This window comes from Colletotrichum graminicola (assembly GCF_000149035.1).
Source record: "Colletotrichum graminicola M1.001 genomic scaffold supercont1.20, whole genome shotgun sequence".
Classification (NCBI taxonomy): domain Eukaryota; kingdom Fungi; phylum Ascomycota; class Sordariomycetes; order Glomerellales; family Glomerellaceae; genus Colletotrichum; species Colletotrichum graminicola.
The window spans coordinates 169,165-191,418 of NW_007361024.1; the positions used below are offsets into that span (position 1 = coordinate 169,165).

At 56.3% G+C, this 22,254-nt stretch overlaps 4 protein-coding genes across 4 annotated transcripts in view; 1 reads left to right on the forward strand and 3 right to left on the reverse strand.

Moving 5' to 3' along the window:
- Window positions 1-10,302: 10,302 nt before the first annotated feature.
- GLRG_05726 (ATP-dependent protease La) lies at window positions 10,303-13,484 on the reverse strand (the record flags this gene model as incomplete). The annotated part of the gene is made up of 4 exons (XM_008096411.1): window positions 10,303-10,390; window positions 10,630-10,799; window positions 10,875-12,946; window positions 13,016-13,484. The coding sequence occupies 4 exons, from the start codon at window positions 13,482-13,484 to the stop codon at window positions 10,303-10,305; spliced, it is 2,799 nt and encodes a 932-aa protein (XP_008094602.1).
- A 1,296-nt stretch (window positions 13,485-14,780) lies between these two features.
- Window positions 14,781-15,914, forward strand: GLRG_05727 (uncharacterized protein; the record flags this gene model as incomplete). Its single annotated transcript, XM_008096412.1, has 3 exons — window positions 14,781-14,784; window positions 14,897-15,114; window positions 15,291-15,914. 3 exons carry the CDS (start codon window positions 14,781-14,783, stop codon window positions 15,912-15,914), a joined length of 846 nt encoding a protein of 281 aa, XP_008094603.1.
- Window positions 15,915-16,665: 751 nt separating this feature from the next.
- Window positions 16,666-17,769, reverse strand: GLRG_05728 (acetyltransferase; the record flags this gene model as incomplete). The annotated part of the gene is made up of 3 exons (XM_008096413.1): window positions 16,666-16,929; window positions 17,068-17,320; window positions 17,465-17,769. 3 exons carry the CDS (start codon window positions 17,767-17,769, stop codon window positions 16,666-16,668), a joined length of 822 nt encoding a protein of 273 aa, XP_008094604.1.
- Window positions 17,770-20,929: 3,160 nt separating this feature from the next.
- GLRG_05729 (isopentenyl-diphosphate delta-isomerase) overlaps window positions 20,930-22,254 on the reverse strand; it is a gene marked incomplete at both ends in the record, with an annotated part of 1,799 nt that continues 474 nt past the window's right edge. Inside the window, 2 exons of the mRNA XM_008096414.1 lie at window positions 20,930-21,162; window positions 21,261-21,602. Of these exons, the coding sequence (XP_008094605.1) occupies window positions 20,930-21,162; window positions 21,261-21,602 (575 nt within the window). The remainder of the gene's footprint in view (window positions 21,163-21,260; window positions 21,603-22,254) is intronic.

The window sequence follows — 22,254 nt, forward strand, 5'->3', positions numbered from 1 at the left end:
CGATCGTCCGCCAGATGACTCGTAATTGTGTCAAGTCTGGAGCTGACGTGTGTCTCGACGAGTTTTTTTGCGACAGCTGTCACTCCGATGATCCATTAGGTTTCACCATAACGACTGCTTTCTCCTGTTTTAGACTTCCGAGTGTGTGTGTGTGTGTGCGTGTCGTCCGAACTTGGATGTTACCCTACCGACAAGAGTTGCGATGGCAATGCTGCTTTGGTACTGCAGACAACATAGCTGACCGCACGTGCTCTTGGGAAGAATAACCTAAAAACAAACTGAAGCAAATATAGAAGAAGAAAAAAATCTGAAACTCAATGGGGGAGGGTTGAAATAAGAAGGCCAAGATGAGGACTGACGTCGAGTCGAAGAAGAGTAACACAAGTCATGTTGAAAATAGGTTGACGTTTGCCGGTGCTGTCTGTTAGCTAGACGAGTGTGCATACAACGAGCAGTTTCGGTGGGTATCAGTGGACTCTCGATCCGCTCGGATTCTGGCGGCCAGGCCAAGGATTACCCCTCCTTAGCTGGCTTGGTGAAGGGACGGAGGGGCAGGGAAGGGGGGGGGGGGGGGTCCGAACGGGCAAGGCACCTCTTGGCGCGGTCGTCAAGCTGCGGGGTGTGTCTGGGCGTGGTTCGTTGCAACGCTGCTGGGGAAGAAGTTGCAAGAAGACACGGGTCGTAACCCCGTTCAGTTTTCAAGCCGCTGTATTAATTTTGGTTAATATAATCCAGGGGATGGGCGGCTCTGCACACGTTGCTCCAAAGGGTCGAGATGGAGAGCGACTGAGTCAAACCCCCGACGACGATGAAGAAACGAGGCCGGTTGAGGGGCACGATATGAGGTGGTGCGGAAATAGAATCACCAAGAAGTCAGATGCTCCGAGGGCGGGGGTCACGGATCCTGAGCTGTGGTTTCGTTGCCTCCGACCTGAAGGGTTATTGTCGTGATTATTATTATCATTGTTTTTGCCCTTCCCTATATGCAAAACAGTCAGTCGGAAGTACTGCCAGTGTCCACTCGATAGCTGCTGGGTCTATGCCTGTAGCAGGGCAATTACCAAAAGAGTATGCAGCCTGGTTGTAGTCTGAAGGTCGACGAGGAATAAAGCATGGCGGCAGGTGTCGACAAACGAGGGTTGAGGGAACATTGGCGCCTCGAGGTGACGTCCGCTCCCGTGCGGGTGGCTCGCCTAGCATCGGGCAGTGCACAGGCCAGGCCAGGCCAGGCCAGGCCAGGCCATAGAGGAATGAATTCTGGCAGCGAAGCCGAGTCGACGAAGGGCCGCGTTCAGAGGGATTCCCGTCTGGTCTGGGCGAGGAGGACAATTGGACCGCAGTCTTGGTCTGGGCCGGTGGCTGTGTGTGTGTGTGTGTGTGTGTGTGGACGTCGGGCAAGGAACCCACAACGGTTGACCTCGGCAGCATCATGGGCAACGTTTATCATGTGGAAGTGATTTGGTGGTGATTGCTGAGTGGATTGACGATTGACCAAGTGGTGACTGACGATGGACGACGCGACCCACCCGATTCGATGGGTACACTGTCTGGGTAGGTGGTGACGAGAATGGCATCAGAGTGGGAAAGAAGGGGGGGAAATCATCTGCTGAGGGCAAGGTTCGGGTACAAATTAACATGCAACGTGCTCGATGGTCCTGTAATCCGCAATTTGCGCATGGTGAAGTTGGGTGACGAGGCATAGAGAGAGAGAGGGGGGTAGGGAGAGAGAGAGAGAAATTGCTTGAGACAATCATTATGGGATACGATGATGCAGCGGGCGAGCAGCCTCGTCTGAACGCGCCTGCCCACCTTGCTATTCATGTCATGCAGTGCCCGATCGCGCCTGCCTACATAGGCACAGGTACATTCTAACTCTATGGTACACTGGAATTCGGCAGATGAGGCAAGAGCAATGAGATAACGCAGGTGCTATCCCGATATCAAAGGAAGGTACCTATCTGCCCTTTTCATGCAAACAAAGTACCTACCTAACTATTGTAGTAGTAGGTATGTAGCTACATAGTACAATACGTATCCGTACTGTCGAGAAGGTTGTATGTATCCCCCCACCATCCAAAACGGGAAGCTGCAACGGCGCCTGAGCGCCTCTGCTTCTTCTCGTTCCTGCCGTCCTCTGTTCCTTTTCCTTTTCCTGTTCTTGTTCCTGGCGTTGAAGACAACGGCGTCGTCAATTGGTGGTCTCTGCTCTTTTTCTTCATTTTCCCTCTCAATTCTCGCTTTTCTCTTATTTTTTCTCCCCCCCCCCCCCTCTCCCATGGATTATGACACCCGACTCCCTCCCTGCACACTGGGAACACGGCAGGGGCGTACAGCTTGCTGGCCACTTTCCAATAAACGAATACCTTTGGTACACACTCTCTCACTCCCTGGACATCAACGTTCACTACGTACAGAGCATTTGTGCCTACCTACATAGGCATCTATCTACCTATCTCAGGTATCTATGCCGAAAGCGTTTTCCTTGAATTCCGTTTTTATCCCTTGCCATCTCCGTCTTCGTGTTCGTTACCAACCATGGCCAAACGACGACCGCAAAACACCCATGGACGACAGATATACACCCTTGCTTGGCAGGTCTCGAACCGAGAACTTCCGCATCCGCACTAACGTCACCTCGGGCCAAGGCACGATCAAAACGGTCCCGCAACGGCAGGCTTATGGATGCAGAATTACCTCGGGCTCTTCCCTCTGCGCCTCGAGCATCCTCATCCAACTTTGATGAAATGCTCCGAAGGAAACACCCGAGACCCGTTTTCTTTCTGGGTATGTCTCGGGGCTCAATTTTACGCTGGACCGGGGCAGAAGCCTTCAGACGAAAACTCCCCGCTGCATCCATCTTTCTTGCCCGCCATTGCAGCGCCAAAGTACGGATACTATTACGCAAGTACGGATACTCATTGATATGATGGACATCTACGGATACGCGTACAGGTAAACCCTACATTCCCTAGGGAGAGGCGGCGACGAGGTAATGTAGTGCAATACTGGTTACATTGCGCATGCATGCATGCATGCATGCTTGCTTGCTTACTCACTTACTGACTTACATACTTGGTACAGAGAAAGAGTCTTTGTTGGCTATCCCGACGGGCATCTCGACATGACGGTCCAACGCGTCGAATTGTCCTCACATACTTCCCGCCCCCTGCTTCCATGTCTGTCGCCCCAAACCCACATGGCCCTTCGTCGCAGACATACTACTACGCACATGAGGCTTACATTGCGTCTCCTCTCCCAATGTCACTTCACATGCTTTCATCCTCTGGGGACTGGATGCTTCTTTGCTACCGACACACGGCAAGCGACACGCAAACCAGAACAAACCAAGGCACCTCCCCGGCACCATCTCCCCAACTTTCTCCACCTCACCTGAATTCCTAACAAGCACCACTCGGCCGAGTCCTGAATTATCTGCACGGTCGCGGGGTTACCTACAGTACCATGTACTAGTCTACCCGAACGCACATCCTGTAATCAATCAATCAATCACCGTTGTCAGCCCAGTCAGTCCACCCCCCTGTCTCCGTCACCTACCTCGATCCCCACGCCCGTCAGTAGGTGCAGTGGCTGTTGTATACCTGTGCGACCTTACGAGGAACCGCCTTGCACCTTCGTACCTCGGTACCTTGGTCTAGGCTCATTCATACCGATGACACGCCCCCTCCCCCATCGGATCCCCAGCTTCCAGCAAAGCCAACCCAGCTGAACGGGTCAAGGGCGAACGAACGAACGAACGAGCCCAGAAGGCAAGGCCCAGGTATTCGCACGGAGAGATACTCCAGCTCCAACGATCCCCGGCCCTTGCTTGACGGTCCGACAAGTCCCCATGTCAAACTTGTCATCCCATCTCTCACTCTCTTTTTTCTTTTCTTTTTTTTTTCTCCGTCGGCCGATTTCCCCGACCTGCGGCATAATGAGTCGCAGCCTCCGACGATCGTTGTCAAAGCTCACCCGTGTCGTATCAGGGCTTACCTTCTCCGTGCGAAAGCAGGAACGCTGATCAGTGACGTCCTCTCTCGTAGCCTGTTGGCGATGCGCCTCTACGGATACTGCCCAACGAAATACCGTTGATGCATGGCAGCTGGGAAGCGGTGGGCATCCGATTCACGAAATGGTCGTGCTCCGACTTGCAGCCGTGGGAAGAAACAAGGAACTGACCAACGCCTTCTTTACATAGTATTACCCCCCTCCCCTACCTGGGACAAGAAGCCCACCCTCTTCGGTTGCAGCCAACCTCCGAGCGATTTAAATTATGAGTCTGCCATGGCAGCCAAGCACGAAAGTGACGGGCAGGGAAGGCAGGCAGCCAGACAGACACATCTGGACAAGTGCAGGCTGTGAGTTGCAGATCGGCCTTTTTCGGTCACTTGAGATGAACCAGTCGCCATTGCCTATTTCCCTCTTGCACAGCAGGACTGGATCATGGTCTCTGCAAAACACCAAACTGTGAATCTGGCCCGACTTCCCAGACATGATCCATCACGGCCCAGTATCTGACATGGTATTCGACGCCTGTTTTACTACCTATGCGTGTTCCTCAGAGGGCTACCCATTCCATTCGCAGCAGTGGGCGGTACGCATACTTTGGCAAGCGTTGACTTTCAAAGCAAGCTTACGCCGGCGCCATGCAACGCAACAGATATGGCAGTTGCCTGGCCGGTGTCATTCTCGATTTCGCTGACGGCTAGTCGTCTGAGTCAAGTAGCCCATATGAGCACCCGGTGTCGTTCGTCCTCGTCTCCATCGTGGGCCGCATCTTTTTTTCTTTTTCTTTTTTCCCTCTATCCCTCTCGCCCTAGAGCCCTGGCTCCAGGCCTTTCAAAGCACTCGGCCACGCGGCACACGCGTGATATCGCTAGTACATAGTTGCCAGGGGTGGTCAGACGGCCATGCATGCCAGGAACGTGACAGCTTGGACGGGGGCATGTCATCCTTTCTCACGGGCCTCTTTGTGATCCCTCATGGCCGCCAACCAACCCGTCCTTGCCTGCCTGCGCATAAGAGCAGGGCAAGAGTCAACCGAGCCAGTTTCATGCGCTTCCTCGATGCAACCAGCCGGAGAATTTGTCGCGGCATCAATAGGAACCCTCTAGATCTGGGACCGAATGACACGTCTGGATACCTCGCGGGGCGGGCAGATCCATCCTTAGCGCCGTGGTCCCAAGACCTGGCCCAAACGGACAAGTACTGGGAAGCTGGCGCGCCATGTACAAACCTTACAACAGGCCAGTCGCGTCATTGCTGTAACACTCTACGTTGCGCAATTGACAGGAAATGCAAGGACCTCGACAACGCCCGCATGTCGCTGCCATTCAGGCTGATGTCAGATGCTCTACGAATAAGCACCCAGTAGGCGCCACTGCGTTCCATTCACGGGCGACGCTGCCGAAAGGGGCGTTGGCCTAATCCGAATCGTACGGGAGCAATCCTCGACGGTACCAGCCAGCTGGGAACAGGGACGGATTCGCACGGCCCTCCTTTGTCGACCGTAGATCGTCCTATCCGACCCCCCCTCCTCCTCTTGGGATTTCCCGGGCTTGCGGCGGTGATGAAGTTTGAGACTGCAAGAGAACTAGCATACCAAACCCTGCCTACAACACACCACTTAAAGCCCGAGGCATTTCCTGGATTGGGTCGGTTCGATTGGTCCGCCTTGGAAGCTCAAAAGACACACGCTGCTGCTGAAAATGGGAACGATTCCCACTGGCTGGATCGGGTTGGAATCCTCCATTGGGTTTTAGGCGACATCCATGTCGGAGTGGTTGGTTGAGAAGATGGGACGAATTTAAAATTGGGCGGTATAGGCAGGGGATGGCGGAGGAGAGGTCGGTACCGAATGGCCCCGTATGTCTTTCTGTGGGCTCCAGGGTAGTGTGCTTTGGGCCGATCGTCATGCTTGCTGTCCTGCAGCGGAATCCCAAGTCCCGGACCCCTATATCTGATATCACCCCCGGTGATAACACCAGGAGCTACGCAGCATCATATCAACCAGCGTTAGAGAACCACCACGGGACGCGAGCAGGCTCATGATCGCCGGGAAGGTCTTGCTCCAAACCGACATATCGATGGCTGGACTGCTGAGCTCGCGGGATCTAGAGGCTCTGGTCCTGTCAGACACACTGCCTGCCAGCCAGCCGCCAATACCAATACCAATACCAACGCCGACGCCAAGGTACAGTGCTCGCCAACCGCCACTCCAGGGCCTCTGTGCCAGATACACCATGTGTCTACTCACTTGTATCAGTAGTATTCGACCGGTGATTCTATCATCTCATCCCGCGCGCTTTGGCGGTGGGGTTGTCACGAAGGCCTGTTGCGGCTCCACCAACCTGACGACCGCATCTGGCTTCTGGTAGTAGTGTAGTTGGTCGCAGGAGGCCAGCCACAGGCCCGGCGGGAAGGGAAATTCGATTGATTCCTCACAGACATCGGACGAACCTCTGAATCCTGGTTCGGTCCGACAGGTTTCATCCCGAGCCGCCGGAGAGACGCTGGCAGCAGCGACAGATCCAATTAGCCCCCGGTTTGGACAGGACCTGTACCTGGATATTCGTACGCACATATTATAACCTACCTGCTCGGCAGCTGCAGCTACTGCAGGGAAAGCTTGGTGGAACTGCATCTTGGAGACGTGACAGCCCGGTCGGTTGGCTCTTTGCCGCCCTGCTCCACGCATGTTGCCGGGTTCATCCCATTTCCTGGCAGGACGAAATGAAGCGCCCTGCTTAATCAAGCTAACCCCCCCCCCCCTCCCCCCCTTCATGATCGATTGCAAGGTTGCCATATCGGACCATATTGAGACTGCGGGCAGATTGCCAAAGGATCCTGCGTTGCCGCAGATACACGAATGTCCGTACGTTCGTGCGGCTGCACCTCAGTCGGAAACACGGACCTGTCAAATGTCATGAAGCACGGGATGTAGCGAGGCATCAAGGTCCTTTCCCCATTCCCGGCCGTCGATACGACGTTGGACAAGTCCGGCCGACTCTAGATTCAATGCATTCAATACATTCTCTCGGGATCATTGGGCTATCAGCGGCATTTGTGTGACCCTGATCATTTCTTGCCATGTCGCCACCAGCATGTCGTCCTGGAAAGGCCCGAGTTACACACCTACAACCTGCCTAGCTCGACAGGGGAGGGGGGTATGGAAATGGAGCTACTGAGGGGAAGTTGGCGGAACTCCAAAGTCGATCCCATTGGTAAGCCTTGCTGGCAAAGCGCGCCGGACGAGGTCTTCATTGAGCAATGATCTCGACAAAGTGAGGCATTTTGTCGAACACCGGATAGGACCCGGATGCGGTTGTGCCCGCCGCGGCCCTCGAGATCAGACCATACAGACCTGCCTGCCGCTGCTTGAGCCCCCAACCGGCATCGTGCCGCACCCACTGTGATGCCGGGGCTGGAAGGCGACCAGTCTGTCTTGCGAGCTCATCAAGGGGGACAGAGGTAGATGCCCAAGTTCGACGTCATCGAGTTGGGATATCTACACGCTTTGAACAACAAGGCTGACAATAATCCCTTTTAGCCGCGGCGTCTCAGACATAAGACTAATACGAAGAATCAACTACCTAGGCACTGCCTTTTCCGCATGGGACCATGACCGTGCTTGTCAGTAGACGCTACAAGATCTGCCACTAGGGCGCAAACTAGACATCGGGTAGAAATTCCGTCATTTTAAAGAACCACTACCTGCCGCCACCTTCCTTTAGCTTTTCAGCAACAGACGCAATGCTGGACGGACGGGCGATGTTGCTCATGGAATGACGCTAGGCGACACGTTCACGGCCGTTGTCAAGTTTGGTGCAATCAGTCACAATGGCCTCTTTTTTTTTTTCGTTTTTTCCCCCGCTAGCCCCGGACGGGGCCAATACTATCGACATCGAGCCCTGCGGACTCGATATCGAGACGGTCCGAGCTGCGCTGGATCCCCTCGTCGTCCAAGACACGACAAGCGGCCTCTTCGACGACAGCTTCACGACGGTTCCCCGTCTCGGGCCTCTGTAGTCGGACGATCTATCCTTCGACGCTGATCCAAACGCGTTGTTTCGTCGCGCCGTGGGTATCGAGGAAGAACAAGACGAGGAGTCCCGACCGCGCCGGCGCGAGGCTGCTCCCGGCCGCGCCCCCCCCTCCCCCGAAGGTGCACGCTCCTTAGGTCCAATAGCCCCGGGGAACAGGATGCGAAGGCGCCCGACTGACTTCCGCCGGCATATCGTCTAGTGCCAGTAGGGCGCCGTTGTGAGCATGTCCGCGGTGCCTTGGTCTTCGCTCGTTGGCGGAAGAAATGCGAAGTCAAAATGCCGAAGACCTGCCAGCCGGTCCCCCCTCCCCCTTCCCCCAATGTCCACAACCTTGCCAGCAATACGATAGTGTCAAAGCATCACTAGAGCGATGCCTGCCCCTCTTCCAGACCTTCTACTCTCGGGGGGGGGCAGGGGGGCTGAATAGCCGTCATTCGGGGACTTTAACACCCCTACCTCCGATGACATCGTCAAGCCACCCTCTGTGACGGCGTAGTGCTTTGCACTAGGTACTGGATCTTGGGTAGATCTCGCCGGAAATCAATAGATAGAGAGAGTTAGAGGGCGGGAGGGCGGTATGAGAAAGCGGGAAAGAAGTCTCCGTCGCACATGCCCCTTCCCTTTTCTCCGTGCAACGGACACAAGCCGCCAGGGAGACGAGGGACGTTCGCTTATCTAGCCCCAGTAGGATCTAGTCATGTCATGACACGAAGTTGAAAATATAGGGAATGGGGAGAGGGGGGGTGGTATGCTCAGAACAGCCTCCCCGCGCTTGCGCATACACACACACACACACACACGCACGCACACACACACACATACCCTTGCTTGAGAGGCTGGACGTCGCTTTCATCGTCAGCCCGCGAACATTTCGGTGCTGAAGTGTCGGCAATCGCCGTCGTCTCAAAAGGCCGCTATTGCCCCGAGGCTTTCGCGGTTCTCGGATGGTCCATCAGGACGGCCGGCGTCGGCGAAGCCGGCAAGGGGGAATATGAATGTGTACCGTCGTCGACGCTCACATCCCATCCCCGCCCCCTCCATCCTCTTGAGCAACTATCCTCCCGCCTCTACAGCGGAGCGGTATTTTTTGATAGACCAGGCAGCCGAGTCCGCGATGGTGCGACCGACTCCCCTCTTTGGGCCCTTGCTAACCTTCCTGCTCGGCCAATCCCGGAGAGCGAACCATCACCTTGCGGCCTCGAAGGCGCAGCACGAGTCATTGACGTTGTTGTTCATTGTTCAAGTGACCGTGATAACGGAGGCGGAGAGGGGAGAAAGTCGGCGCGACGGGGGGTTTCAGTGCGTTCTGGACGGCCGGGAGACGCACAGTTTAGGTTTATGGAGGGGGAGGATATTCTCAGAGTCAGCTAGGGCATCTCGTTCTGCAGGCCGCCGTCGCAGCTGGGATGATGGCACCCGGGCGAGATCCCGAGACCCGAGCCCCGGTTCTTAGGCAGGGCGGTGAAGGTCTCTCCCCCCTCCCTGCCCCCTTCAAAGGCCCCCCCCCCCCCCCCTCTCTCCCTCCCCTTCCACGGAGGCGGAACATGGCGATGGGCAGGCGTGCGGAAATCTGTCAGGGAACACCTCCCGCTCTCCCTCGTGTCCGCCCACTCGTGATGCCTGGCCCTCCTTTTCTTCCTGTGCCGGCGTTCGGATTGCCGTCATATATCCAGAGCACACCGCGACGGTCTACCCCATCCCGACGATGCGGTTTCCGTCCGTCGGGAGACCTCGACTGAGTCTGGCCTGAACAGGCATCGTGGCGTGGGAGCGACGATGGCGAAGACGACGACGACGACGGCGACGACGTGGCGTCCACTCGCACCCCATCACATGGCAACGCACATGGCAACGTGGGGAAAGAAAACTGGCTGAAATGTACGCGAACTTGCTTCACTGCAATGTGACGTGCGACACATTGTCTCAGCACGGCAAGGGCGCAGAAGAAACATGTCAATGGTCCGTCCGGATTACTTAGGTACAGGCAGAAAACCACATTGCACGTCAAAGCGTGTCAAACAATGTCTTGGACGCCCGTCCCGCGCGCCCGAGACACCTTAAAACGCCGAACCAATCGTGACCTAATCCCCTGCGCGATGCCGCCCCCTCCCTCTTTTCGTTACATGTATTTTCGCTGTAAGAAGCGGTTGCCCCGGCACATGATGTCGATGATGATGTTTGAGATGAGTTGTACAAGAAAACAGCAAGCACTCGCAGATGTGCCCATGCCAAGAGCACACGACGCAGTGTTTGAGATTCACAATCGACTCTCGATGGGAGGGAACGGCTCCGCACCGGGCCACTGGGAGTCGGGCCAGACAAGCCGAATGGCCTCCCAGACGTGACTGGAGTGAGACAAATGTCAGTTGCACGATACATTGTGAAGAGCGGTCCCAGGACCGGGGGTTCGAGGGCAGTTTGACGGCGTCGCACAGCATCGGGGGGGACACAACGCCAGTGGGAGCGGGCGGTTGCTTGAGAAGGGGAGGAGGAGAGGGGGGGGGGGGGGGGGGTAAGAGGGGTGCGACTTGAACAAGCGAGAGAGCAGAGTACACGAGACATGGGGGCTGGGCGCTAGACTTACTTGACATGGAGGATCTCCAAACCGTCCTTGACCTCCTGGGGGAGATCTTTGACATCCTTCCGATTCTGCGCGGGGAGTAACACCGTCTTGACGCCCGCCCGAAGGGCGCCGATGAGCTTCTCCTTGATGCCTCCGACGGCAGTGACACGACCCCGCAAGGATATCTCGCCCTGTGTCACGGCATGTTGTGTCAGTGTACCGGCTTTCAAACAGTCAAACAGTCTTGCCGCCGAAAGAACGCTTACCGTCATGGCCATTGTAGGAGGCACAGGCTTGCCGGAAAAGAGAGAAATGAGGGCAATCGCCTGCGCCATACCACTGCTGGGGCCGTCCTTGGGAATGGAGCCCGAGGGGCAATGGACGTGGATGCTGCGCTCCTTCATGATGTTGGCATTGGGCTCCGACGTCAAGCCCAGCTCATACGCATGGGCCTTGACCCAGGAGAGGGCGACCTCCACACTCTCCTTGAGCACGTCTCCCAGTTTGCCGGTAAGCTGGACGCTGCCGTTACCGGGCATATCGGCGACCTCTATAAACAGGATACTACCGTTGCCACCCGAGCTGTACGCCACCAGACCGGTAACGATGCCAGGCTTACTCGTCTTCTCGGCAATTTCCTCCTCAAACTTTTCGATGCCCAGGATCTCTTCAATATCGTCGACCGTCAGTTGCGGCCTGTACGTCTCGAGCCGTCCCCCGTCCTTGGCCTCGGCGAACTCGACAGCCTTGGCACGGCAGACGGAGCCAATCTCGCGCTCAAGGTTGCGAACCCCTGATTCACGAGTGTACGACTCGATAATCTTGGACACGACCTCTTTGTCAAAGCTGATCTGGTCCGCCGAGAGCCCGTTGACGCGGATCTGCTTGGGCACAAGGTGCTGCATTGCAATGTGGCGTTTTTCAAGGGTCGTGTAGCCCGGCAGATAGATTGTCTCCATCCTGTCAAGAAGCGGGGCAGGAATGGTGTCCAGGCTGTTGGCGGTGGCGATGAACAATACCTTGCTCAGGTCGACGGGCAGGCCAACGTAGTGGTCGGTGAATGAGTTGTTCTGTTCGGGATCCAGGACCTCGAGCATGGCCGCGGATGGGTCACCTTGATGATTGGACATGCCCAGCTTGTCGATCTCGTCGAGGAGGAACACGGGGTTCGCCACGCCGACCTTTCTCAGACCTTGAATAATCAGGCCAGGCATGGCTGCCACGTAGGTCCGCCGATGACCGCGAATCTCGGCTTCATCCCTGACACCACCAAGTGAGATGCGATGGAACTTGCGACCGAGAGCTGTGGCGACAGACCTGGCCAGACTTGTCTTGCCTACACCAGGAGGGCCGGCTAAGAGCATGATGGGTGACCTATCAACCATTCGCTTCGACCGAAGCACCTCGATCTTGGTGTTGGAAAGCCTTGTCCGCTCCTCCATCTCGGCGTCGGCGGCCTCTTTCTTCTCGGACTCTGCCTCCTTTTTGGATTTAGGAGTCACCGCCTCCTGCTCTGCCTTGTTAATCTGCTCGTCAACATCGTCGTTAATGGATTGCTTGAGCCTCAGTACAGCCAGATACTCGACTAGTCTTTTCTTGACCTTGTCCAGGCCATAGTGGTCCTCATCCAACTGCTTTCGGGCTCTGGCAAGCGTGTCGGGCCCCAGTCTGTCGTCCGTAGTCACAGACCAAGGAATTTCAGCAAGCACATCCAGCCACGTCCGGGTGACCTGGTATTCTTGGTTGCCGGGCATCATCTTCTTAAGCCTTCGGATCTCCCTCTCGGCCATCTTGGCCGCTTCAGGCGGGAGATTGGCCTTGTCCAGCTTCTTCTTGAGCTCTTCCAGCTCGTTGGGCTCCTGTTCGTCGTCTTGGCTGGGGCCCATGGCGCCGTTGGGATTTTGGAATAGGTAGTTGGGCGGAGTGCCGTTTGATCCGACGCGGCGGGACGACTTGTCATTCATTTTGTCGAGGAATTGTATAGGAACGCTAGTGAATGTGGTGATCTTGAAGTTGTTTTTGATACCGCTGACCTGGCGGTCCAGCAGTTCAATGACCTTGGCAAGGCGAACCTTGACGTCGAGGGCGGCCAGTACCTCGAGCTTCTCTTCGTACGATGCCTCTACAATGTTGGCCATGAAGTCGGCGAGTAGGCCTGCGTCGTTGAGCTCCTTCTTGTTAATGAATATCTCGAGCCTCCGGGTCAAAAGGGGGGACAAGCCGCCGGGGCTGTCTGGGGTTCTGGGGAGGAGTGCGGCTATACGGAGAATAGTGACGAGTTCTCGTGATCGCAGTTTAAGAAGGGAGAAGAGTTCTTGCATCTGTGCATCCGTGGCGACTAGGGGAGACGTTAGCATGCGTGGGGTGACGGAGGGTGTTGGGGAAGAGAGATGGGGACGCTGTTCACCTTGGTCGTAGAAGTACTTGACCGTGGCCTCAAAATGCGGCCTCTCCTGTGTGACCTTTTCAACACGGATCCTGGCGACGCCCTCTACACGAAGAGCGAACTCAGCGGTGCCCCTCCCCTCAATGCCGGTGATGCGGGCGGCGACGCCGTAATTGAAGAGGTCAGCCTTGCGGGCGGTACCGGGGTTGACCTCCTTGATGAGGGACTCGTCCATGTGGTCGGCATCTTGGATGAGAAGCTGGCCGTTGGGGCCGACAAAAGGGGAAGAGACGGGGACGCAAGCGATGGGGACGGCGTCGATGCGCTCGTTCGGGGCGGCGGTAGCGGCGCGGGTGTATACGTTAGCGAGGAGGGCGGGGATGTCGGGACGGGAGGCGGTGACAAGGATGCGCTGGGAGACGCCGGGCAGGAGGATGGTGCCACGGGCCAAGGGGATGACGGGCAGGGTATCTGTTTGGAATCGCGCCATGTGGAAGCCGGTTTCGGGGTGTCGCGTGATGGGTGATGTGGGCTGGCTGTTGGTTTACGTGCACCTCACCTCGTACGGTGACGATGGATGGATGTCGGTGGGTGTAGGTTGACGATAAGCGAATGTGGATTGTGGATGGCGTCACGATATATACCTAGGACAGAAGACGAAACAAATGTGGCTTGAACAAACGCAAGCGGGCTGGTGTATGACGAAAGAGCAGTCGCAATGGCTGTGGAAGAAGGGCAGAAGAGGGAAGAAGATATAGTTTGAGGGGTGGATGGATGATGGATGGATATTACATAGGTAACGACCATGTCAGAAGCAGCAAGCCATCACGCCCGGGAGGAGCTCCCCCCCCCAGTATTTGGTGGGTGCAACGCAATGCCGGCGCGTGCGGTGTGGGGACGCTGCTGCGCTGTTGGTGCGGGAGCCTCCGCAATGGAGTTCAGCCGAGGCTAATCGGCGCGTGTGTGGTGACAACTGCTACACCCATCTTCGAATGGTATCGAGAGAGAAACTCATGGAACATCTTGTCATGGCAATCATCACGGCAGACCTGGATCCAGAGCCGAAGCTATGTAAATTCCGTGAACCCACCCTCTCTTTTTTTTTATTGGTGTGTAAAGACATGCTAGCTGACAGTATTGAGTGAGACAAGAGCGGGAAATACCTAGGCAACATAGAACCGGCCCTACGCACATGGTCATTATCCGTACAAATCATGATTAGACCACTGTGACGAACGCATTATATTGGTTTAATTGGATGCGTATATTGCTGCGAAGGGCCCATCACATCAGCCAGCATCGAGTTTATAGCTATGTGACTATGGTAGGTAGGTGGATAAAAGCAAGGGCCTCACTCACATGGATTTCAGGGTGTAAGTTTGGTAGTGGTCAGGTACAGTAGGTTACCTGAGGTACCCACGCCGCGTCCCCGATGACCGGAACCCTGCACAGACCACACACAGTTCGTTATGATTATATAATCTTGGCCATCCCGGCCCACTACCGGTAGGTAGGTAACTGACTGCCCAGCCATGTCTGAACGCGGGGGCATCAGCATTCCACAGTGGGCGTAGGTAATACCGGTAGCCTGTAGGCGTGCACATCAATTAAACTCCCCGTCGCGTCGCTAGGCAAAAAGACGCGTCTCGTCCAAAAAACCATCACCATTCATTCCACCGCCTTACCCCCTCCATCCCGCTCTACCTCTCAAGCAACCCACCCTTCTACTTCACTGCCCCCGCGATAAACGACCGACGCTAGGACTCCTTCAAATATCATAGAAACAATGAGTACGTTTCCGTTGCTCCTCCCTACCCTCCATCCCGTGAAAACAAGAAACAAGAAGAAGAAGAAAAGAGAGAGGGGCGACCAATTATCCGAGCTAACTGTCGCGCACAACAGCTTCATACGGCGGCTTCACGAAAACAGCCTACGGCGCCCAGGGCGGCGACGACGCTGGCGGCTTCGTCTACGGCGGCTCTCAGCAGGGCAGCCAGGGCGCCGGCGGCAAGGCCTACAGCGAGGAGTCCCTCCGCCCCGTCACCATCAAGCAGATCATCGACGCCGAGGAGGCCTACCCCGGCGCCGATTTTAAGATCGACGGCGTCACCGTCACACAAGTCAGTCCTCCCTTGCCTCCGTACCCCCCCGATAATCAGCCTACCCGCCTCCTGGCGAATCACTTGCTTGCGAGAGGATGAAAGATGAAGATGAAGATGAGGATTTAGAAGAATAAGAAGTAGCCGGAAAGAAACAAGAGCACCCAGCTAACCTCCCGGCTCCCCGCCGTCCACAGGTAACCTTCGTCGCCCAGATCCGCCAAATCTCCCCGCAGCCGACAAACATCACCCTCAAGCTCGACGACGGCACCGGCCTCATCGAGGTCAAGAAGTGGGTCGACACGGACAAGAAAGACGACGCCGACGCCAACCTCGAGCTCGAGGGCCACGTCCGCGTCTGGGGCCGCCTCAAGTCCTTCAACGGCAAGCGCCACGTCGGCGCCCACTTCATCCGCCCCGTCACCGACTTCGACGAGGTCAACTACCACCTCCTCGAGGCCACCTACGTCCACCTCTACTTCGCCAAGGGCCCCCTCAACGGCGCCCCCGGTGGCGCCGCTGCAGGCGGCGACGGCATGTTCGTCGACGGCGGCGACTCGTACGGCGCCGGCGCCGGAGCCCCTACCGGTGGCAACTCCGCCCAGGCCGGCAAGCTCAGGGGGTGCTCGGCCGCCGCACAAAAGATGTTCAACTTCATCAACAACTACCCCGGCGGCAACGAGGGCGTCCACCTCAACCAGATCTCGAGCGGCGCTGGCCTCAGCGTGCGCGACGTGATTGGCGCCTCGGACGAGCTGCTCGGCCAGGGCCTGATTTACACGACGATCGACGACGAGACGTGGGCCATCCTCGACTACTAGCCTCACCAAAAGGGTTCACAGGGTGTCTCGGAAGCAAAGGGGGAGGGGGAGCCGGGCGCATTTGCCACGTCGTAGAGAAAATGGAACGTACGCAGGAGGGGGAAGAAAAACAAAAAAGGAACCCTGAGGGCTCCTCCAAGGCGAGCGGAGGGCTTCATCGACTCTGGGTCAAAAGAGCTTGGCATGGTGCATTTGTCACACAACACGGGCGGAAAAGCAGAGGCGCGCGTGGAACAGCCGCCGACTTGTTGATACGAATGATATGAGTGAAATAGGCCATTGATTTTTTTTTTTTAATGAACGGCTAGAGCTAGTCGGTAGATACAAGCAAGCTGAAAGCGGGAAACACCCAAAGGACAAAATAAACTTTAAAAAAAAAAAAAAAGTGGAAACTATAGAAAGCAGGACACTTCGTCGTCCACCCCTTGCGACAGAGACAAGTCAGTCCGAGTCTGAGCCAAGGGTGTTGAAACCCGGCACGCCCATCGAGGGGAGGGGAAGGGGGCATGTTGAATTCTTGAGCTGTGGTCAGCATGGAGACACAGGCAGCAACGCCCAGAAGGACCTCGGCGTCGAAGAAAAGACTCGACTTTTCAGACGATAGCATAGCAGAACAAACCAAAAACAAGAAACCCAGGGCATGTCGAGCACTTCACCAGTTTCCACGTGTCATGATAAAACAGGAAAAGAAAAGAAAACAAGACAAAAAAGCTGACTGACAGGGAAGGATGAGAAACCCTCGGCACGAACATCAGATCCGGACCGTCTCCTTCATCACGGCGTTGATTTGCATCTTGATGTTGCTGGAGACGACGGTCGAGTACGTGTGGCCGCCCGTCTTGCCGCCCGTCTTGCCGCGCGGGCACGGCTCGCGGACCATGATGAACAGGCTGACGGGGGCGTTCCCGCGGGTCAGTCGGATCTCGCGCTTGTACTCGAACCCGAACTTGCGGTAGTACGCATTGTTGGCGAGAGAGCTGGACTCGAGGTAGACGGCCCGGTTTTCCACGTCGGCCTGCACGCGTTAGTCAAACGCCGGTCTTGGTTTGTGCCAGACACATCTTGGCTGATATGTCCGATCGAAAAAGAAAGAAGGACAAAAAAAGAAGAAAAAACACCAGAAGGGGGGGGGCACTCCCGGCTAGTAACGTACCCTCTCAATCATGTCGTTAAGCAGCTTCCGCGCATACCCCTTACCCCGGGCGTTGGGCTTGGTCCCTAGGTAGACCAGGTAGTAGCAGTCATTGTCCCTCTCACCCATGACCTCGAGCTTGGTGTCATGAAGCAGAGGCAGTAGTTCGTCGTAGTAACGACGTCTGGCCTCCACCGTGAGCTGAAAGTAGAGTCGCCACAAACCGCTCCGGAGGATGGTCCACCATCCATCAGCGTCCTTTCCAGGAGGCATCCTATACAATCCATCTAGTGTTAGCTCGCGATTGTCATTATTGGGAGTGCACCGGTTGCTTTCAGGTACCCCGGTGTTGATAGATCGCCGAGACACACAGGCCTTGTTGAGGGGGGTGAGTGTAAAACACGGGACGAGAACTCACCACAACGCCACAGCATCGTGGTCCGGACCAATGGTGGTGACTATGCCATTGAGGCAGTGGGCGGCCGCAATATAGACCATGATGTCGACATGCAGTTTCCACTTGGACTCGGCCGACAGGCTCGCCATGTCATCGGCGTCGAGAAGATACTGGCTAAGATCATCAGCAGCAAAGGCATGGGCCAGCGAGAGGCCGGCCTCCTTGCACTCCGACATGCCAATGACACGCACGGTATCCTCCCACTTCGGGGGCACGAGGGAGCGTTTGAGTTCAACGAGGGTGACGCTTTTGCTTACGTGCTCCATGACGGGCTTCTTTTCCAAGGGGGCCTGTCTTGTTCACGAATCTGGAACGGCATTAGTACCGAGGCGTGCCTGTCTTGAGAAGGCGAGACCGGTGCGACGACGTACTTAAATTCTGTATACTATCGCCCGTATGTACTCTCGAGAGTTGTGTTCTCGAGACGGGCATAAATCTGGATGGGTGGCGCAGGCAATTGAGGCTTGTACGAAGGTCAACCGACATCAATAATGATTTCGACGGGTCAAGTCTTTAGACTGGGTCTGTAGGGTTCGGGAGTGCAAGAGGATGATGTCGTCAGCAAGGCGCGGGAGACAACGTCGTCTTCACGATATGCGATGAACGAGGATTGCTTTCTTTGGTTGATGGTTATTTCTTGTTTAGATGGCAGAGCGTCAGATGAGGGTAGTAGGGAAAGGGGGGGGGGGGGGGGGGGGGTTGTGAGAAGAGTTTGAGTGAAAGCTGGAATTGATTGTAGTCGAGACGATGAGTAGCAGTCTAGCAACAAAGCACAGCTGACGGCTGTGATCTTGTCCAGAGATCTGCCCCCCGGTTCTTGGGGCCTTGAAGACGAGGTACACTCGATGCAGAAAGGACTTTGATCCTGGTCCTTGCCTTGGTAGGAAGGCAAACAATGTGTGTGTATGTTGGTGAGAGCCTATCCAAAGCGTGTAACGATGGAAGAGTAGGAAAAGAAGGAGAAGAGGGAAGGTCAGTGGGGAGCGGAGAGGAGACGGGGATTATGTAGTCAGGCAAGTGTCACTAGACGCACAAGGAATAGCAGGCATTAGGCCGGCCAGAGGGAGGGTGAGACAGGAAGCTGCTGGGCCGACGGGAAAGGTGGAGGTTGCGGAGAGACAAGGCGGCCTTGCGTGGGGATGAGCTTGCAGGTTGCTGAGAGGCCGTGACAGGCGTCAACAGCGGGATGTTGAGGCGAGCCGCAGAATCATCTAAACACGGCATAGCCGTGCAGCTGCACACAGCACAGGTCTTGCCAAAGGGACGTTGCCTGCCCCATCATGGACGGATGATGGAGCATGACGAGAATGGGCAGGCTGACCATGGACAATATCTGACTTGGCCAGAGAGGGGAGAACAGGCGGTTTGTACCGACAACCCTATGCGGGCAACCAACGACCTTGGCTCGGTTTGGCTCAACACTAGTCAGAATCGTGCTGATGGACTCGAGCTATCGAGATACGAAGGCACGAGGACAGCGGTGCGTTAACAGTATGGTTCAGTCCCGAGAGCAAAAAAGACGGTTGATCATGCATGGGAGCGTACGGATACTGGTGGTTGCCATCCGGACCTTGTAATGCACGGGTATGCAGGTCTAACCAACGCCGTCCGGCTTCTTAGTGCACACGAAGCGGCAGCCAAGGGGCTTAGGCCTGGTTGAGGAGCTGTTGAGGAGTGCCAGTGTTTGCCGCACGACGACGCATGATCAGTCGGGTGTGCGGGGAAGGGCAGACCAGCCAGACCCTGTCGGTTGGGTCAGGTATCCTAGGGATTGTCGGTCGGGTGCATCCTGTGGCCTGTATCTTGGGGATCAACCATGGCATATCTTCAAGACTAGCCAATCGCGGCGGCTGGACATGCCAGCAACGGCCTAGCCCACTGAAACATGATGTGGCCAAGGCGTTCCATTGCTCCTATCAGCTCCGTCCTGGGGGCCACGGCACCCGGACGTCGGTGCCCGGGCGCGCCGTACCGTGTGGCGGCGCCGTATCCGGCGGCCGTCGCAGCCTGACAGAGGCAGGCTCGAGCCCCATTCCAAGCTTGTCCCAACAAAGCTGCTTTTCGACACTGTGTGCAGGCCCCATCAGTTTATAGTCCTTAGCGCCTAAGAAGCTCTACACGATTGATTCGTCGCGACCGCGTCGTGACGTGGGGAGGAGGCAGGAATGCTTGATTAGATAAGGCTCCTAGTAAGAGTGAGATAAGCCAACCAGACAGAACGTGGGGTGCATATGCGTCATGTGCCAAGTTCAAAGGGCGAAGACCCCCTCTCTGTTGCCCCCGTTGGGCGTGGGGTGCGCACTAAGTCTTCTCGTATCGCTGTGTCCATACTGCTGGTTTGACTCTGTCTCTCTCCCTTTAGCTCAAAGCTTGTGTCCAGGAGTCCGGTGCCAGTCGTAGCCATCGAGTCGGATAACGGGTATCCTGTCTTTGAACAGACAATACTCCGTAGTCGTGTTAGTGTCGCGTCGGCAAGCAGGAAGCAGCCACTGAGCGAGCTCCGTGTTTCATCCTTTCGAATTCTCTCGGCCTTAACTTAACCATGGCAAGAAAGCTGAGGAGGAGCTCATCACGTCTTCTCCGTGGCAGGCGGCACCTCACTTTCATCAGGCAAGGCTCCTCCTCCTCCTCCACCACCACCCTTTCCTACTCACTTGGACCCGCGTGGTTCCAAAGCCAAACTCCTTTGTGTTTTGACTTTTCTGGTCCCCTGAGCACTCCGGATGAGATAACAACTTGATAGAGTCACAGAAGCTCACCTGCACACGGGCGGTGGTGTATCGCAAAGCCGGACCAGCAAGTCTGCGGATCCTGGTTTTCGAGCGCGAGCGACACGAAACAACTTTCACACGGCGTTGGCCTTAAGCGGCGTGTGCCCATCTGGCGCAGGCAAGCCACGACAGCTTCTCATGAACCCCCCCCCTCCCCGTGTCTCGATCCGAGCATGTAACACACCTCGGACAGATGGATGGCTTCGGTGCTCACCGGTCGAGTCAACGTCTTGGGCGAATTCGCCGCCCTCGAGTCCTCGCCCGTGCCCAGTTTCGCTCCACGAAAGGGAAAGGCTCCGGGTCCACGTTTGCAGCAACCAAAGTGGCCAAGATTGGAGAGGTGCAAGGCATAAAGCTTTGTCGATCAAGGAGGCCAAGAGCCAGCACCACAAGTCGTACTTATGTGATTTCAAAGGAAGGGGGGATGGGATATCTAGGTGTAAAAAAATCCAGAAGAAAGGAGACGGGGCGCGCACCGACAGCAACATTACCCCCTTTTGTTTTCTTCGTTTTCTGACGGCACCGCACAACATCAAAATTCCACGCCCAATGCTCTCTCTCTCTCTCCCCAAATTCTGTCCCGGCTCTTCGCGGCCCCACCAAGAACAGCAGCAACACCCTCCGCCAATCATAAGACTCGAGCGCCATTGCCTGTTCACATGCGGCGGATCTCCTGCTCGTTGGTGTACTTCTCCAGGCCGTTGTCGAGGTTCTGCCACCACTCGAACAGCATGGACTCGCAGATGAGCTTGAACCAGGGGGTGAACTTGAGGCTGGGGTCCTGGAACAGCTTCTTGAGCTCGTCAGCGCTGACGTACTGCGTCGCCTGGACCTCGTTCTTGTTGATGTCGAGGTCGACCTTGGCCTTGATGAAGAGGATGTAGTCAACTGCAATTCCGTCAGCACCATCTCGACAACAACCCCCATTTGCTTCTTCGCCTCGTTATCCGCTCAGCGGGGGGAGGAGGGGAGGGAGGGTGACATACTCTCGTGCTCTCCCCACTTGCCATCGCTAGGAGCCTTGTAGTGGATCCGCGTCAGGAAGTGGAAATCGTCAAAGGGGACCTGTGCGGGGTTGATGCCCAGCTCGTGTTCCAGCTTCCTCTGCGCCGCACGCTTCACGCCCGCGACTGAGTCCTCGAGGTTCGAACCCGTCTCGCCGGGGATGCCCAGCGGGTGGGAACAGCAGGTGTTGGTCCACATGTCGGGGAAGGTGATCTTCTCCGACGCGCGCTGCTGTAGGAGCAGGCGGTTGTCGGCCGGGTCGAAGAGGAAGACGGAGAAGGCGCGGTGGAGAAGGCCCTTGTCGATATTGGTCATGAGGTGGCCTGCGGTATGGGATCAGTCAGCCGGGCTTCTCCTGAGCCGTACGCCTACACGTCTAGGCGACGCCGCTCTACACCACACCGCCCTTGATGGTCTGGCAGGCGCGCGAGGGGGGGGGGGGGGGGGGGGAAGACTTTAAAACCTTTTTGGTGGGGCCTCCCAAGGGCTTTGCGTTTCCTTCCCCCCACAAGGTAAACTCCATCCTTAGAGGGATTCGTCCCGCCGCCTGACCGGTGGAGGCCCCCGGGGTTGTGTCGTAATTCGGGAAAAAGCGCACAAGTAACCCCCCCCGTATGGCCTCCATACTAGGGGGCCCGCGCCAAGAGAACCCCTTCTTTTATCGATATAAGCAAGAGTTGGCGAGGGGCTGGGGTCGACCGGGGATCAGTGAGCTTGCTAGGGGGAGCAGTGTGAGGAGCTACTCCGTACAGATTAAGGAGTGCAGGACTAGAGCTTTAAGGCTGCAGAGCTGAGAGTAGACACGCTAAGAGATATGGCAAATCTTAGAAACGACAACAGGCACTAGACTGCGTCTCGTCAGCAAGAGGGACGAAATGTGTAGAGAGAAACGAGCAGAAAATACACAAGTCTACTACGACAAGCAATATGTACGAGTAGGACAGTGCGTGACTGACTGCGCTCAGCGGCAGGCGG